Source organism: Cariama cristata, unplaced genomic scaffold (genome assembly GCF_000690535.1).
Source record: "Cariama cristata isolate BGI_N322 unplaced genomic scaffold, ASM69053v1 scaffold15151, whole genome shotgun sequence".
In the NCBI taxonomy this organism is placed as follows: Eukaryota; Metazoa; Chordata; class Aves; order Cariamiformes; family Cariamidae; genus Cariama; species Cariama cristata.
Genome location: NW_009597651.1, coordinates 46099 through 63522, shown reverse-complemented (window position 1 = coordinate 63522; position 17424 = coordinate 46099). Strand labels below are relative to the sequence as shown.

The following is a 17424-nucleotide window of genomic DNA, read 5'->3' as shown; positions in this document are numbered from 1 at the left end:
GCAGGAATGTAGTTTTATCAGGCAACCCAACAGGTTTTTTTGAAGGAAACAAACTGCCTCAAGCCATCATATAGGGAGGACACTGGCCTACAGAGATTTCGCAGCTTACCTTTCACATGAATGACAGTCCCGTTGCTTTTCTCATTATAGACATAGGGGGGTGGATACATGGCCTCAATTTTGCAGAAGTAGATGTCAGTTTGGCTGGCACTCATATTCCAAAGATTGAAGATGACTTTGTCTTTATCGTGAATCCCCTGGCAGTTGAATTCTTTATGTGAATTACTGCTAATTTTGGTCGTGTTCCATGAAATAAAGCAAACTTCAACTGCGCTGTCTGTTCCTTTGTGCAGCGAAGCTCGAAATTCCTTCCCTGTTCCATTGTATGTGTAGTTGCAGACTAGAGTTGCAGTTTTGTTAGCTACGGTGAGCAAAGGACGCTGAGCCACTAAAATCTTGTTTTCTGGAAGGGAGGGGAGAAAGTGAGAAAAACACTTGTTTATAAAATACGGTATGAGACTTCCGAACCACACATCCTCCCATGCAACTCTTCTCCATATCTCCTCTCCCCTGCTGACACTCCCTACTAGGAAGTACGTAACCACCAAGCTGCAGAAGCAGTTTCTCACAAGAGCTCTTGTTGCAGCGATCCTCCTCTATATAAATAATTACATTGTCACTAAGGAAGACTGTGTGGTCAAGAGTGTTTTTCTTCAGAGTCAGACCACTAGTACAGAAAGTGGCCCATGTGATTAAGATCTAACTTGAGGGCTCAAAAGGCTACTCTGTGTGTGTGTGTGTGTATCTAAGGGCACCTTAGTCTATCCTATCCTTAGCAAGCAGTTTCCCAGGAGACGTTATGGAATGAAAATACCATGCATTAAATGCTTAGTTTAGCAGTCAGATAAGAAAGTATTATTTATATATGTGCTTTTTATTCCAAGGACAGACTGGGAGAGTTTGCAAGTGGCATTTGCTGAATGATTTCAAGGGTTTGGACCTTGGATGATGAGCGCTAAAAGCATGAGCTGCTACCATTTTAATGTAAAATAAGTCATTTCTCTAGCTAGCAGCTGTAGTAGATTCTTAATCTCTCAAAGGACTCAGGAGCTGACTAATTTGACACTGCATTGGCACTTAGCACTTGAATGGCCTGCAAAAAAACCCCGTCACATGAAGGTATAATTCAATTTGAATTGACTGGACTGATACACAAACAGGAAATATTTTCTGATATGTAGACCTCTGTGCTACCATCTGCCAAACAATGAAACACTGCAAGGACTATGCAGAAAGCCAACTTCTTCCAAGAAAAATCATCCTGTACAAATGAGGCCCTTCTTTCAAATGATGACCCATAAGTAAGAGGAAAGGAGTTTTGGCTTTTAAGCTAGGAACTTGCCAGAACTAAGGACAGGTCTTTTCTGTGTGCATATGACTACGTAAGTCTTTGTGCAAGCTCAACTCCTATGAGGTCTTAGTAGCCTTTTATAGATCCCTGAGAATTGCTGTGGTTGTGAGAATGACAATCATTTCTCTTGCCCTCAAAATCTGCTGCCAAACCTATATTCTTTCTACTTAATCCATGTGATGAGACTTAAAATAGGCTAGTAAGGGAAATGGAGTGGGAAGGAGGCCAGATCCAGAATGCCCAGAAAACAAGTATTTCACCATGTTTAATAATATTTAGGACGAAATGGCTACATTTAGTGTGTTCACACCTGCACAGGAAGATGGAGTAGGACGAGATACCTCTTGAGTAGGATACTCCTCTGGGAAGAACATGATCCAGGGAGTAAAGTAAACACAAAGAGATGCATGAGATGGCCAGGACTAGTGGTAGGGTGTGGGCAGTAAATCAACGCACGGCTAGCAGGTTCTCCAGTTACCAGCCCAACCCATGAAACTGCTGAAGTTGTTAATTTTCTCACTGAAAGTCTTGTTTACCAGCTCTTTCTTCTCATGAGAGCAGGAAGACATGAGACAGGGAATGCTCTACTGCCTTGTCTTTAGCAAAGAAAGATTGTAGTCCATTCTTCTTGTGTCTCTTTGTTCAACAAAGTTAGCCTGGGGGGTGGAGTAGCGCTCATCACAGCTCTGAAATCCCATGTTTACAGGAGACCCAAACACTGCGAAACTTTTTGTTTTGATGAAGGATGAGCATTTGCAGGCTTTCCAGAAGGATCTTGGAATCCTGGATCTGAGCAGCAGATTAATAGCAGACAAGGCAGGTTTCTACTCTAAGTGCTGCCTGTGGTGAATTTTCATCGAAATGAAGACATTTCAGCAAAACATTTCAGTTTCATCGAATCAGCATTTTCCGACAAAAGCTCTCGCACAGGCTTATAAGGCATTCTAGTAAGGGGTGAGGTTTGGATTCCACCCCTTTAGACAAGGTATTTGATCATATTTCTGTTGGCCAGAAAATTGATCTTTGGCCTAAGTGGCAGTGTGCAAGTCTGTGGTAGAATTGTTCTACCTTTAGCACAGCAGAATTCTACACATTTCCCTTGAGACAGAGTTATTCTTCTGATTTGCACTGCAGTAGTGCCCACCACTACAACCGTGATTGTCACAGGGACTGAATACGCCTTCAGAAGAGACCTTTTCTGTCTCAGGGTTTACAACCAGAATAGGCATCCCAGAACAGACACTTGCAGAAGCGTTACACTTCAGAAAAATGCTTGCCTGTTTTTCACTGCAAGTACATACAGAAAACTAATGGATGTTTATTGCTCAGCCTGATCAGATTTTTGCTATGGCCAGAGGAAAGACGAAGAACACTGAAAATCTCATCACTGAGGGACCACCTTCAAATGTTATTTAGACTTATCTGCAGACCTGAGTGACTTACTGTTGTCAGCTAATCTGGATTCCTGATGTTTAGTACATAGCTTCATGCTTTGAGCTCCACTATTTAACTACAGCTTTGGACTATTTATATTCCTGTCATGATACTGTGCTAATTGGCAACTAGTTTCTTTTGATATACCCACATAAAAAAAATAAGTTCCTTCAAGTTATTTCTACCTTTTGGATTTATGGTCTGGTCTGTTTGCCTCAGCATGTAGGCTGGGTGTTGATAACGCAGCCCCATGCTGCTCATGCTGGGATGCAGGGTGGCTGAGCAGTGGGAAAAAGTTTATTTATGGATCATTAAATGAAGACTGCTCCTACATGATCTAAGCTAAGCACCCATATCCATTTTCACAAAGCGGCTTTACTAGTTCAAATCTAAATTGATTGAGGGAGATCTTTTGTTTTTCATTTATAGGAACTAATTAGCACCATGTAAATTGGTTGGGCTGCAATGCCCGCAGGGGCAAGACAGGCTTACCCCACAGGTGTGTTAGACAGGTCCTGCTGTCATCCTCCTCCTCTGCTCTTGGATTTTTTTTTTAATTGAAGAAAGTCAATCATGCTAAAATGTGTATTAGTTTTGCGGGGAAAACAGAGTAAGGCCAAATATCCCTTACTTCACTTGTGATCTGAGTAGGATTTGATAATATTCTTAGTAGGATCTGGACCATTCTGAGCAAACATGGGCTGAGGCTGCTTTTGCCTTCACAGAGACAGTTTTTCTCGTAAGTGTCGCTTTGGGTTTGTTAAAATGGTGAAACTCTGAAACATTTAGTATGTGTTTCCATTAGTGTACGCTTTCCCCTAAATAGGGTTATGATTGCCATTTCCAGAGCTGTGTTCAGTCATGCTGCATAGTAATAAATATCTATATCTTGGCCTTACCCAGCCAAGAAAATGGCAGTTATGGAAAATCATTGTCTACAGTTTCAAAAAGCTGTGAAGTCTAAAAATGTAAAATCATTTAAGTCAGAGTGCACAGGCTGCAAGCTTTCTCAGGATCTTAAGATTTGTATGCAATGGTGTGTAAGATCCCTAAATGTTTGTTAAGCTTTTTTATACCTCATTTCTCATGCTAGACTTTTGTTATAATCACATGTGAGTTTTTTTGCATCATGAAAAAAAAGCCATCGGTATGTAATATCTGTAAAATACTGACTCTAATCATGGACCCCTAATGCAAGCAAAACTTTATTGAAGTTTTTTTCTTTCTTCTTTGCTAAGGAAGTGAAATAGAGATGACAAAGTAAGGAAAATAACTATTTTGAGGCTTTTTTTCCCATAACTTTCCATGAATCATCATCAGCTATTGGAAAAAATAATCTGCTGAAAATATTTTGTACTTTCTTTCTTTTCCATACCAGTTGACTTCGAGGAGCTATTTGCCAGAGCACGAAATCTGGGATAAATTGGGATTTCTATAAGCACAGTAAAGAAATGGCTCACTTAAGTTCCTGGAGGGATAGGGGAAAACCTGAAAGGAGTTTATTTAATCCACAAACAGAAAGACACACAGCTATTTTATAAACAAAGCTATTCCATTTTTGCTGATGCTGGTCTGTTGCTCAATTACCTTTACTCTTCTTTCCCATGTACAAGGGTCTTTCTCTTTTACTTTGGTTTTAGGTCACTCAGCTGTGTCTATAATGTGCAGATGGATATATAATGTGATATAATCTGCCCCTTCTAGCTGTTACAGACTTGCTTTCTGTTAATCTTTCCTACTTTGGTGCAAGTACTGCACAAAGCACAGTACTACCTAAAGCCCAGGTGACACTCTTGCTTTAATCAAACCCAGCGTGAGCACAGGGGTTTTTCTTGTCAGTTTGTGATTTTTTTTTTTCTTTAAACAAGAATTTGTTGATGTCATCCTAATCTCAGCTAACCTTGCCTCATACATCTTCTGCATTCTGATAACCTTAGTGGGTTAGAGGTTGATTTTAACACCCAGAGACCATAAGCCAGAAGGTTATGCAGTAGTAAAAAGATGAGGTCATTCGTGGTATGCTGCAGTGGGAACCCGCTTATATTACTTATTTCACAAAATATACGGGACAGGCAACTTGATCTAGATGCCTCTCTGACAGATCATAGCAAGGTAATTATTTAGCCAACAAAAAGGGGGGGAAGACAAACTTTGTAAACGTTAGTGTTTCTGCAAAAGGGAAACAAACAAACTGATCTTTTAAGTCCCTTTCCATGATTCAAACTCAACCTGCAGCACTCACTGGTACAGTCTAACAACAGCAGAACAGGATAAATTTTGTTGTCTTCCCCAAAACAAAATATCTGAGGCCTATAATACACTTTGTGGCTTGAGGGAGTCCTGCAGGGTTTTGACCTGTCTTAATGTTTTCCATGTACTAAGGATCAATCATCTGCATTGAAATGAAGAGAAAAGATGAAGAAAAGATACGGGGAAAAGATGAGAGCCCTGAGAAACAAGTGACCTCATGTGCTTCTCTTTAAGCAGCTGAACAGTCTCAGTGAAGCTATTGGAGAAACTCAAGTTCTTCACACAAAGCAAGTGTATAAATGTCTAGACTCATGGCATAACCCCTGTGTCTGATAACCACACACTATATTTTATTTTGTTCCAATTCAAAAGAGTTGCTTAAAAGCTGTTCACACCTCATGGAAATGTTTTTAAGACTGTTAACCCACTGCTGATACTTATCCCCGCCTGGAACCAGTGTGTTCTCCGACAACCCAGGGGCCCACTGTGGAAATATTTATGATATTGCAAACACAGAATTATAAACATGGGAAAAGGACAAGGAAGAAAAAGCCTACGGTCTCTTAAAGAAATGTAGATCATGGTGTCATGCAAATTACAATGTCTTCACGGAGGAAAAGAATCACAGAAAAATAAGGCAGGAATAAGGAAAAAATAGATCCATTTTTTTCTCTTGTGCTAGAAAAAGCAACTCTTTAAAGATGTTTTATATGTGAAAAGTTTTGTACTGGAAAACAAATTTTTGTTCCTATCTACAATTTCCCTATAAGATACAAAACACTGGTATTTGGAGAAGACCCAATAACAACAGTTCACAGGCCAGTGGTTTGAAAAATTGTCTGTCTCAAGATTATCCTAGCAAAAGCCATCATCCCTTGCCTTGCTTTGCATTTTGATGTACGCCTTGGAAAGATGTGTTAACTCTGAACATATGAACACTGCATCAGCAAGACAACACCAAGACAAAATACCCTCAGCCACAACTGAAGATTCAGAAAGACTCAGGATTTCAAAATCACAGTGATTTTTTGTTGTTGAAAATCTTGTCAGAAAGAAGGTAGATATCTAGCAAGTATCAATAAACTACTAGACAATGCAAAAATCAGAAACTCAGCAATTATCATCCTCCCATCTTTGAGCTCAGCAAGCAACTCTGCTTTTGGTCCTTTTATTTGTTAGTTCTGTGAGGATGTGGGTGGGCTCAGCTCTGCAGCCCATCACACTGAGCTGGGCCGTGGTGGGACCTGAAGCTTCACACAGGAGAATTGGCGGTAGTGGAGAGGCTACCCCAAGAGAGCACCAGGTCTGCTCAGCCCCTCTGCCCCCCTGAGAGAAGGCACTTGGGAGCAAAATTTGTAAGGCCTGGGGGGAAGGTGAAATAGACCCCCATCTATCTATGCATGCAACTTCCAAATGCATCTAAAGAGAAGTCAAATTAAAAGAAAGCTCTTGGGTCTTAGAGGGATACTTGTGGTAGGAAGTTATATCAGGTTGATCCATGTGCAGTCTTAGCAGCGTACTCTGTCTCTCCCCTTTCATCCAAATGCAGAATAATTTGTGCACAATTAATTCAAAGTTACACTAGACCTTCTCCCCCCTGATGATCAAAGTGAGGAAAAATAGTGGAAAGGATTGAAATGTGGGGGATTTGGTTACCTGTTACATCAGCAGTGGGGATGAAGCAGAGCACCACGAGGATCCCCAGAAGCATGGTGTTAATGGTGGGCCTGATGCCTTGTCCCCACCCCCTCCAGGCACTGCCACGTCTCCCTGGGCCCCACGCCACCAGCCTGCCTTCCTTGTGGGGCCAGGCTGCACCCTCCGTCGCTCACACAACTTCTCTCCTCCTCCCTCCGCAGCACATGATACACAGCCAAGTGAAACCACTGTAATGGCAACGCTTGAACAGGAAGTTAAATTGTTTGATGACCTTAGGAAGTTGCCTCTGCAAAGCTCTGTAACGCCGAAAAGGTAGTGGAAGCCTGCCTTTCAAAATAGGGGCTCTCGTCCGTGAATTGCAAGATGTGTGCTTGTGTCTGGGGCTCTGCAGGGTTGCTTCTATCAGGGAGAAATGGACATCCCTAGAGGTGCAGCACTGTTTCTTTCCCAAGAGTGCACACAGACGTTCGCTGTTCTCATCATCGCAGTAGTAGCAAACAGCAGTTTCCAAGATCCTGGTGGCCAAAACTAGTCCCTCAGGAAGCTGCGGGCTCAGGAAGCTCCATCTCTCCTCACTCCCAGGGGCCGAAACCTCCTCTCTTGGCCTGTCAGCTTGCTTCTGCCTGCCTTCCCAGCCCCTGGGCACGCTGATATATTTTGACAGTAGATGATCTAGATTTGTAAATTTTCATTTTTCTGCATTTGCTTGCCACCTAAATGCATACCAAACAGTGCAAGAAATAGTAATCTGGTATACCTTCCCTTTTTGAAAAAAATCCCAAGTTATAAATGAGCGCAACTGTAATCCAATTACATCTAAATAAAGGCAGCATGCTTCTTATTTAAAGTTTTTTCTTCGACTCATCTAGTAAATGCTCATTCTTCTTTGCCCTGCAAGCTCAATGTCACCTCTCCCTTTGAAACAGCAAGATTGTGAGAGCCAGTTAATGACGTTTGTAACTCTGAAGAACTCTGATTATTAGCTATTTTCTTTTGTCCAATAAAGTAGAAATATTTAGCTGTATCAACACCTGTCATTAACTGTGATTCATTTGAGAGAAAAGGGGAGTTGTTTAGCAGAAAGACTTTCAAGAAAATTGGGCTGATGTAGAAAGGGATGAAGAGCCATGAACTGTTCTTCTTGCAATCTAAGAGCAGTTTTAGCTGGCATATCCATTTGCAGTCTAGGAATTCTAACAATATTCTTTTGTTTTGTAATTGGTGTAAATTGCCTGCAACACCAAAAGTTTTGGAATTTCCTTGTACTTAAAGAATAAAAAAGAGGAAAAAAAAGAGTCAGATACTCTTTCTTAGCCCATTTTTGTGATTTCTAGATAAATATCCTGAAACCTTTTTTGAGTCATATGAGTGTACCTGCAGTTATCAATGAAATAGTCTCAGCTTAACTTGAAGTGAGAATCCCCCGACAAAGTTACAAAATTCAGTATCTTTTTGCTGAACTGCCCTGTCTTGGAGATGAAAACCACTGTTGTCACATCTCCTGGCTCAGGTAACTGAACCTGCACAATGTTTGAGCCTGCTGCACGCTTCTGAATCCTGGCTATCAGATCCTTTTGTATTTGGGATATGGACTGGAAATGCATAGAGAGTACATTCTCCGCTCATCACAGAATTAGCAGAGTGTATTGCAGAGAGCGAGCTACTGCCATTCATTTCGCTGGCATATGTTGGCAAAGGGGCACCATTCAGGTGAAAAGCTGATGGTGGAAACAGTTGTGTAGGAAGACACTCTGCTCTAGGAATACCACTAACAAAAACCAAGAGTGAACAGTGCGTGCTCTCTTCAGTGTGGCTGAGGACCCATTTATTCCCTTCCAACCCTTACGGCTCGTCGTGGGTCTCTCCCATGGTAAGGACAGCCCAAGGCACTGATTGCAAACAGGGACTGTACTGGTGGAATAGAGGAGAGGGAAGAGGGGCCACTGAGAAATTATCCACTGTGGCCCTAGAGACCAAGCTATGATGTACCATTTCTGTGCTGGTGAACAGTTGTACCACTATTGCCCTTTCCAGACCCTCTGGTCCTTCAGTCATGATTTTAGTTTTGCCTACTGTTTTCCTCTCTGATCCCTAGCATAGGGAAGGGCTTCCCCCCCAAAAAAAAAAAGAATTCTTGATTCATCCATGCTTCTTGGTTTTCTAGGATTTTAAAAGGGCACAAATCATCATTGTGTTCCTGAGGGTACGCCTCCTTTCCTTCTCCAAATTGCAGCTCTTGCTCTAATTTAAACAGTTCATTTCTGATCACTTCAATGCTTGACTTTGTCACTTCACATGTATGACCTCTTTCTGTTGTCAAAGTTACCATGAGGGTAGGGGAAGAAGATATTATAGTTTTCAGCAAGCCGTCTTGCATTTAGGACAAACCACATAAAAGTTTATTTAGGGAAAAAAACAACTAGGAAAATATCCCCCAATATGCCCTCACTCTTAAATTTTCATTATTTTCCCACCTCTCTAAGTATCTCTCCTTCTTTACCCTGAGCATTACCCAAGGGTATTCTGCAGTAGCATTAATTCAGGCACCATTCACTTCCATTCTTACCTCATTTTCCATTCAGATTTCAGTCTGTTGAGTCTGGCTGTATGCTGGCAGACAGGGTCTGCTTGCTGTCACAGCAATGAAAATCCAGATTAACATTGTAATTTCAGTAGAACTAGAGCTGTGAGAGCACTGAAAGAGCTAAAAATGCAATTTTGCCATGTTTGGGAAAAAGAAGGTTTCCATCCCATCACAAAATGGCTGAAATTGCAGTCCAAGAGAAGTAAATGAGAGGTTCGTAAATGGGTTTTGAGGGTACACAAGAATCTAGACTATGGGGTTGGGCTTTTTACTCATCACAGTAAGTAAGTAAAATAACAGTCCAGGTATTTGATCGTAGCTTTTCATGCCTACTGTTAGAATAACCAAGCACTGATAGGAGCTATGACCTGAGTTTTAGAGAAATGCTGATATGATCTAGTAAGGTTTCTCAGAGAACTATCTGGATATCTTTAAAAGAGGCCCAAGAAATCCCAAGCAGGCTGCCAGTTTGCCTTTATGTTAAAGAATGAGGAAGTAATGGCCCACATACCCAGAGCCAAGTGTTCAGCTGTTAAAGTCAAGAAAGAGATTCCAAATTTGCTATGAGTAAACAAGCGGATAGTTTAGAATCTAATTTTTAAATAAATGAAGTCTCCAATCACTGTAAGTTGTATAGTGCCATAATTGTTCCTAGCACAGACTCCTGTTCTCAGGCAAGTAACAACGTACATGCACACTAGAAGAGTAATTGCAACAATATACTATCATTCACTTATTCCTGAGGACTCTAGTCTAATGGGAGAGCAGTAGGTCACTAAAATTCCCATTTAACTACTGTAGACAAGTAACTTTTAAGTCTTGGACTATCCTGCAACTCCCTACAAAGATAAAATTTAAGAGTTACCTGAAAGAATCTTCATCTTTCTTCCCCACTATGAAGAATCATAACACAGACCTTGAGCGAGTAGTCTAGGTAGGCTTTATTCTGCTTGTTCTGCATGTTTGTATGTTGTCAACTGCTAGAGTAAATGCTTTCTTTCCTACAACTGCAAATCTTAAAACATCTTTATTCTGCCATTGCTGCTGCAAGTAATGATTTGTTACGAATAGTGCTATGCATACTTGACACAGATGGAAAGTTGATTTTTTGACATCTTTATTACAAGGCAAGTGTGCTTTAACTAGCTGCTGTAGAGATGCAGAAGCGGGGTGACAGAAATAGTTTAACAAATAGTCATGTTATTTCCAACTAGGGAGGCAATGAATGATCTATGTTATTCACCTCTTACTATGTCCAGTGAGCTAACCCTAAGGAGTTATGTTGCATTTGTCATCTGAAGCACTTCATAAAGTTACAGGTTGTTATCATCACTTTACAGATGGGGAACGGAATCACAGCAAGGTGAAGAGACGTTCCTGAAGACATACCTCAGGTTAGTGGCAGAGCTAGGAACATCCACAAGTAGCCCTGTGCTCTCTAGCTTCCAAGGTCTGATCGGCTTTCTGACAGCCTCTGTTCTATGTTGTTTGCATACTCATAAATTTTCACTGTGTTGTGAGTCTTTTCACACTCTTCTGTGTGATGCCTTGATATCACAAGTACGACCATAACACTTAGAAGGGAAAAATCAATATACTCCTTCAGAGGGAATTTTAAGTTGATTTTCTGTACCTTAGAATGTTGTCTGGTACATAGGAAGCTTCCAGGGCCAGAGCTTGATATGACATGTCAAAGTGGAAAGGGAGATTTCTTTTTTTGGAAAGATGTGAAATTTTTGTTTCCAGCCCTCAAGATAGCAGCCCATAAATGTGTCACTAATGTAGGACCAAGCGGTACCATCAAACGCATAAAAATTTGAGATAGAGCTTGAGGGAAGCCTTCCGTATTTGAGGAAAGAAACATTCCCTGACAGGCTGATTATTTGTAATGCCAATACCTGGAAGCTGTTCAGTAGAGTTTGCTGGGAAAGGGGCAGGAGTTCACACACGTGCATTCCTGGCTCTTTTCAAGTTAAAAATCTCACCCAAATTTCAAAGTTGTAACCGTTTCTTCTGGCTGTACCTATTCCTGGTTCAGACTGTTAGAACAAGTCTCAAAGGAGGTGGATTAATGGATACAGAGGAAATGGCTCAAAGCTGCATGATTAACTCCATCTATCACCTGCTTGTAATACGACATATGGCTGCTGCTTCATTACAGGTCACATGTTTAGGTAGGAACACTTGAAATAAAGCCCACAGGTGAGTACATACATGCTAAATGTTCTGAGATAAAAGAGTTTTCAGATTAAGGTTAGAGGGAGAATAATTTCTGTTAGCTGCACTGCTTGCTCCTTGTTTCTCTTGGGTAGAAAAGGTAAGTGAGACTCCTGCATATTACCATTGAAGATGACAAAATTGTTCCAGTTTACTTCAGCTGAGAACCTGATGCTTGGGACTGGTAAAGCAAAGAGACCCTGGAAAAATAATCCTTAGATCTTCTCTGTTTTAGAGCTGCTGCCAGGCAGCTGGAGGGAACTGGGCTAGCTCTTCCATATCTGCAGTGAATGACAGGCCAGTGATCTTCTGTCCTTCCCAAAGAGAGGGGTATGGGAAAGATTGGAAAATAGCCAGTAAAGACATGAAGGATATGGCCACAAAGCAGTGTTGTCCTGTATATGAGGGAGTTCAGAATGCCTCATTCTTTGGGAGACAGAGAATTTCTTTCCCTCTCCTTTACTCTGCTGAAAACAAAAGATATGAATGAGCCCTGCAGGAATATTACAAGCAATTTTAAATAAGAGGAATCATCTTCCAAAGAACTTAAGGCCTAGAAATCTTGAGCAGACAAATTCAGAATTCAGCTTTGTGCAAAAAGACAGCTTCCAGACCTGGCTGTCGACAGTTTGTCCAGAGAAGTTACACAGATCCCTAAATATCAATAACAAGATTGCTGTCTGCTAGGGCTGTGTTTTCTTATCTGAGGGCAAGGTGGTGTGTCATGGGTCCTGCAAGGTCTGAGGGTCTGTAAAGGGCTTGTGAGGGAGGAAGGCTTTCTGGGGCTGTGCTGAGCAGCAGTCGAATGGAGCAGGAGTCCAAGCCTGGGAGGTACACATCCAATATGATCTTCCTGTAGTTGGCTGGTCTGCCAACTGTGCCAGCATTTCCTTTTGGGGAGAAATAATTGACCAAAATTATTGCTGCTAAAAGGAGCACGTGAACAGTATGGATAATCAGGAAACCAGAGCCCTGGGGTGAAATAAGAATGAAATCAAACTGGTGGTGTAGACACTTGAGTCACTTGGCAAATGTTACCCGTAGTAAGGGAATGCTGTAGCTGGGGTTTCCAGGGAATTGTCTGCATTGCCTTTATTTGTAAAGAACAATTTACATAGCTTGTATTTATGGGTAAAGCCTTAACTAGAGAAAATGGTTCCACCTCCCCTAGGTTCAGCAGAACGAGGACAGCCCAGCCTCAGCTCAGAATATTAGGTTTTAAGGCTGTCATGGTCAGGCCCATTTTCAAAACCTTTAACTCTTTCACTTCCTCATTGTTGTGTTATTTTTTGTCTCACCCAAGTGCTACATTTTATAAAGATGGTAGTAGTGCTATCAGCATGGTGCATGTATGGTGAGGCACCAGCGATTTACAGTTTTTTGCATTTACACCAACTTGGAAGGAAGCATTACTCACTTTTATGAACAATTGAAACTGGAATAGAGCACTCCATACAATGAGAGCCCCTTTGAGGAAGTGTTGGAGGGGCAGCCCAGCAACCATGCTCATACAATGGAATATATTCTTTGAGATTACTTCATTCTCAGTAGCCCTCACAGGAAATAATTATTTTGGTAGACACTAATGCACTCTAACTTGTAGGGTAAGCATTTCCAAATTACTCCTTTCCCTGAAGACAGTGGCTTCTTTACGCCTAGGCAAACCTAGCTTATGTCCAAACTTAACAACTTTCTGCCTGAGAAGTGCCCTATTCTTAGACTGTGGTGTTGCCAACACCAGCCCACAGAGTTGTTTTCTGCCAAAACTCTATGAGAAACAGGCTTTTCATTGTATTTCTGCCACTTCAAAAAAAGTACTGAGTCATAGCACACTGGAAATGTTTGTGCTGGGCTGCATAGAAAAATATCATAAATATATTAGAAAGAGTTTTAAATATTTCCACACAGGAACTATGGACCAAAATTCCTGATTCTCAACTGTGAAAAGTGCCTAAAGCAAGAGGAAGCCCTTTTCAAATCACAGTAGGAAGCATCTGCTTACTTATTTGGATATGCATGTGCATTGTGACAAGTACTTATTAATTTTATAATGGATTTTTTCTTAGAAAATAAATCCTGCTTTTATTCAACATGTCAGCATTCCTTTAAGCTATTCCTTTAATTGGGAAACTGAAAATAAACATTTTGCCATTTACAAAGACTTTGGTGGGTTCAGAGGATAGGAATCCTTGCTGGTTTAAAGAGGAGGAGAAAAAAATCATATGATAGTTTATTAGAAGTCACATCCACACAAGAAGCAGAAAAAATTTCCATGCTTTATTTCAGAGGTGTCTACTCTGTCTACTCATGCAAGCCATAAGGTCCATTAGGGAGCCATCCAGGTGCTGAATGTTTAGGTGTCTCCCCCAACGTATCTTAGGACATGGAGCCAACAAGTATTGGTACCTCAGACATGCCAATGACAGGTAATGGCACAGGCTTATCTCTCATCACATGAACCAACAGGCTCATGCACAGCCTGTTAATGTGAATGGGCATTTTGCTGTCCTTTGGCTGGTGTTTTGCATGACTGAGCTGCATGACCACCGCTGAAGGGCTCCTGGGAGACAGCAGACTGCAGATTGGGTGTATTGTTCTTGCAGGCTAAACCTGGCCCTTCAACCAGAGATTACCCCAGTACTGACTGATAACCAAACACCATATGCTAGAACTACCTAGGAAACTTGTATCTGAACCAGCAGGCAACTATAAGGATTAGAAAGCTAGGTATTTGGGCTTCCATTTCACATTGCTGCTGTCTCCTATAGATATGGATTCCTTTCAAATAAAACCAGAATAATCTCATCTTTTCCTATACACAAAGTTTGACCCTGAAAAGATTCTGCTACATATTGCTTACTGCAGCTGTCTGCATAATCTTTCAGATGATATTAAAATACAATCAAATTTTAATATCTCACTAAGCTTTGGAGGTTATTAAAAGCAATATAAAAACTCTGGTTTTGCTGATTTCAGGACAGTCTGAGAGTTTATAAAAATTAAAGTACATTTTTGTAGCCAAGTCTACTAATATTTTATGATAAAATTGGAGTTCATGATTAAATTTCTGAGCTTTTACTTTTATGCCTCACAAACATGAAGTTTTCTGGTGTCATTTTTCCTTGGCTTCAGCAGATTATTGTTGATGACTCCATTAGCTCTAATTCTACATTTTAAGGTACTTCCACATGCTTTTTATTAAGGAATATTCTCACAAGTCTCCAAAGTGTCCCTGTGGCACATAAAAAAGACAATCATTAATTCAATACTCCTTTCATAATTGGAAGTAATTTTGTAGATGTTTTTTACAAAACAAATAATTCTGTATAACATTTTGCCTGTTCAGTCAAATTTCCTTTAGTTAGTATTAGTGAAATTTCCATTATGAGTTGCATGTGGGTTTTCTATTGTATGTCATATCCTTGGAGGTTTTTGCAGAGCAGCCCTGCAGGATAAAAGACAAATTAGTAAGCAGCAGAGCTTTTGGAACTAGAAGGAAGTGATTCGTGACTATTCTCATGATTAGATCTCACTCCTGGTTTCCAGGGGTCCTGTTTATTTAAGCTGTTAGTTTAACAATTTATTTGTGAGTCCTAAACATTCTGTAAACAATTTTTAACACAGATTAATATTAATCTGGAAGATCATCATACAGGGACATTATTATCTGTTCAGTAACTCATACGCTTCCATCATTATTCTCCTATTTTAAAGGTTTTAGTTTCTCTGTCAGAAATGGTGGCATGTGAATTAGGCAACCAGCCACATACCCTTGGGGCTAAAAAATAAATTGGGTATTTTCAAAGACATTGGTATGCAAACGACTCATCGATTGAAATGTATTTGTATAATCTGTTTGGTGGATATTTACAATTAATCCTACAAACAAAAAAGTCAGGATCATGTGATGGTCAAGTCACAAGTAGGAAAAAATAGACTAAATTAAAGGAATCGCTTATTACCATAAACAATCCATTCAGCACTGGGTCCAGGAAAATTGCGTTGCACTAATAAAGCTAGTAGAAATAGATTCCTCTTTTTCTGAATGCCTAGAGGGGATTAACAGTGTGAAGGCAGTAAACCTGTGTAAAGAAGGTAAATGTCTTTGATTATATCAAGGAAACTATTGAAAAAGCACAATCTCTAGTAGGACTGCAATGATGGGAAGGAGGAGTGTTTAGCTCTTTATTTGACCCGTATTGGAGGAAAAGTGCAACTTTCCTTTTCAGTCTTTGCACTTCACTGTTTTGTAGAGGTTTAACTGACATCATCACTTTGATATTTCAACATCTGCTCTTGGCTCTTCCTTTCATCCCTGGGGATAGGTTATGCTAGTTTTCATTTGTTCATTAGCTTAAAATACTGTGTTGAACCTAAGCTAATATCAGAGCACTAGAGCCAACATCAATTCTGGACAGGCAGAACCCTACGAAGGTGTGGAGAGGAAAAGACAGCACAGGAGCACTTGAATTCTTGCTGCAACCTGGCTGTAAACATTGACAGGAAGTGAGAGCACACGCTGTGCGCAGGTCAGGCATGAACAGGCAGTCTAAGGTGGAGTGTGTTGTTCAGCCGTCATCAGCTGAAGCGATAAAGTATTGTTTTAAGTTTAAGACAGCAGTATAGATTTCAAAGCAGAAGGAACAATTCCACAGTCAAGACTCAGGTTGCACCCATGCTAGGAATGTCTGTTTGTTATTGTCCCGTCCACTAAAGGACAGCAGTGATCGTGGGCTAGGCAGCTTGGAGAGAGCAAACCATCTGGGGCCCAGGTGCTGTGGCTGGGTATGTTAGCGTTCCAAAAACCCCAACTCATACTCATCTCTTCCAAACAGCACCAGCCTCTGTTAATCTGCACAACAGGGAAATGTCTTCTGTTGCTGACTAGCGTTTGAGCTCATTGTATCTTGCTGAGAATAACATAACTCTCATGGATCTAGGGAGTAATGGGATCTCATACCAAAATCCATAGCTCCACAGAGCACCCTACTTGGCTACTATCTGCCTGCACTGTAGACTACTCCTTTGTCCATCCTTTCACCTACAGTGGGGACAGTGTATTCCAGAGCCCATCTTGACCTGACAGAAAAGTCACCCCATGTATATTTCCTTGCCCAAAAACATTTCAGTTTGTCTGAATGTGAATATATTTGTGTGCAAAACACTGCATGACATTTGCTGCTTTTTAAAAAAGGTCAGCATTTGGACACAGTTTGGCCAGACTGAAATCCTGGCCAACAGAAAAATCAATGGGAGTTTTGCCATGGATTTTATTAGGCCAGGATTTCATACCAGCTCATCATTTGACCTATTGAATTCTGTTAAGCTGGTAGGCCTGGACTGCAGATCATGTGAGAAGACTGTTTCCCCACATTTTGGTTTCTGCTATATTCCATCCTGGTCAGAAAAGTTATAAAGCTTTTTTGCTTTTTTTTTTTTTTTAATTGGCATAACTAGCTTATCCTGCTTCTAGTTCTGGACAGAACATGAAAGCAAGGCAAGAGATGTATGTGTTCTTCAGTAAATGTAAAGCTGCAAATTTTACTTTAGGTCTACATTCCCTGATGTTTGCAGGTGCTCAGGTTTTGTGTGAGACATGTAAGCTATAGGCTGTGGTATGCTGATGTGGTTACATCACATTTTAGGAAGTGATGCTGGAAGAATGTAGATTGGCTTGTTGATTTGTTATTTCGTTTGTGGTTGTTCTGTCAGCATCACTATTGTTCAAGTAAGACAGAGACGGGCTGAATTTTGATGACTTTCAGACATATCATCTCACATGTCATAGGTGTAAGAACCAGCTGAAAGGCTTGAGATCAGTTTCTAATCCAAACGGTTCATGCTAAGTTTGGCTCTTGAAACCATAAGG

At 40.7% G+C, this 17424-nt stretch overlaps 1 protein-coding gene across 1 annotated transcript in view; it reads right to left on the bottom strand.

Moving 5' to 3' along the window:
- CD28 (CD28 molecule) overlaps positions 1-6865 on the bottom strand; it is a 10327-nt gene extending 3462 nt beyond the window's left edge. Inside the window, exons 1-2 of the mRNA XM_009708991.1 lie at positions 6752-6865; positions 110-463 (exon numbers count right to left, since the gene is read on the bottom strand). Of these exons, the coding sequence (XP_009707293.1) occupies positions 110-463; positions 6752-6806 (409 nt within the window). The 5' untranslated portion in view covers positions 6807-6865. The remainder of the gene's footprint in view (positions 1-109; positions 464-6751) is intronic.
- Between the last annotated feature and the right edge of the window lie 10559 nt (positions 6866-17424).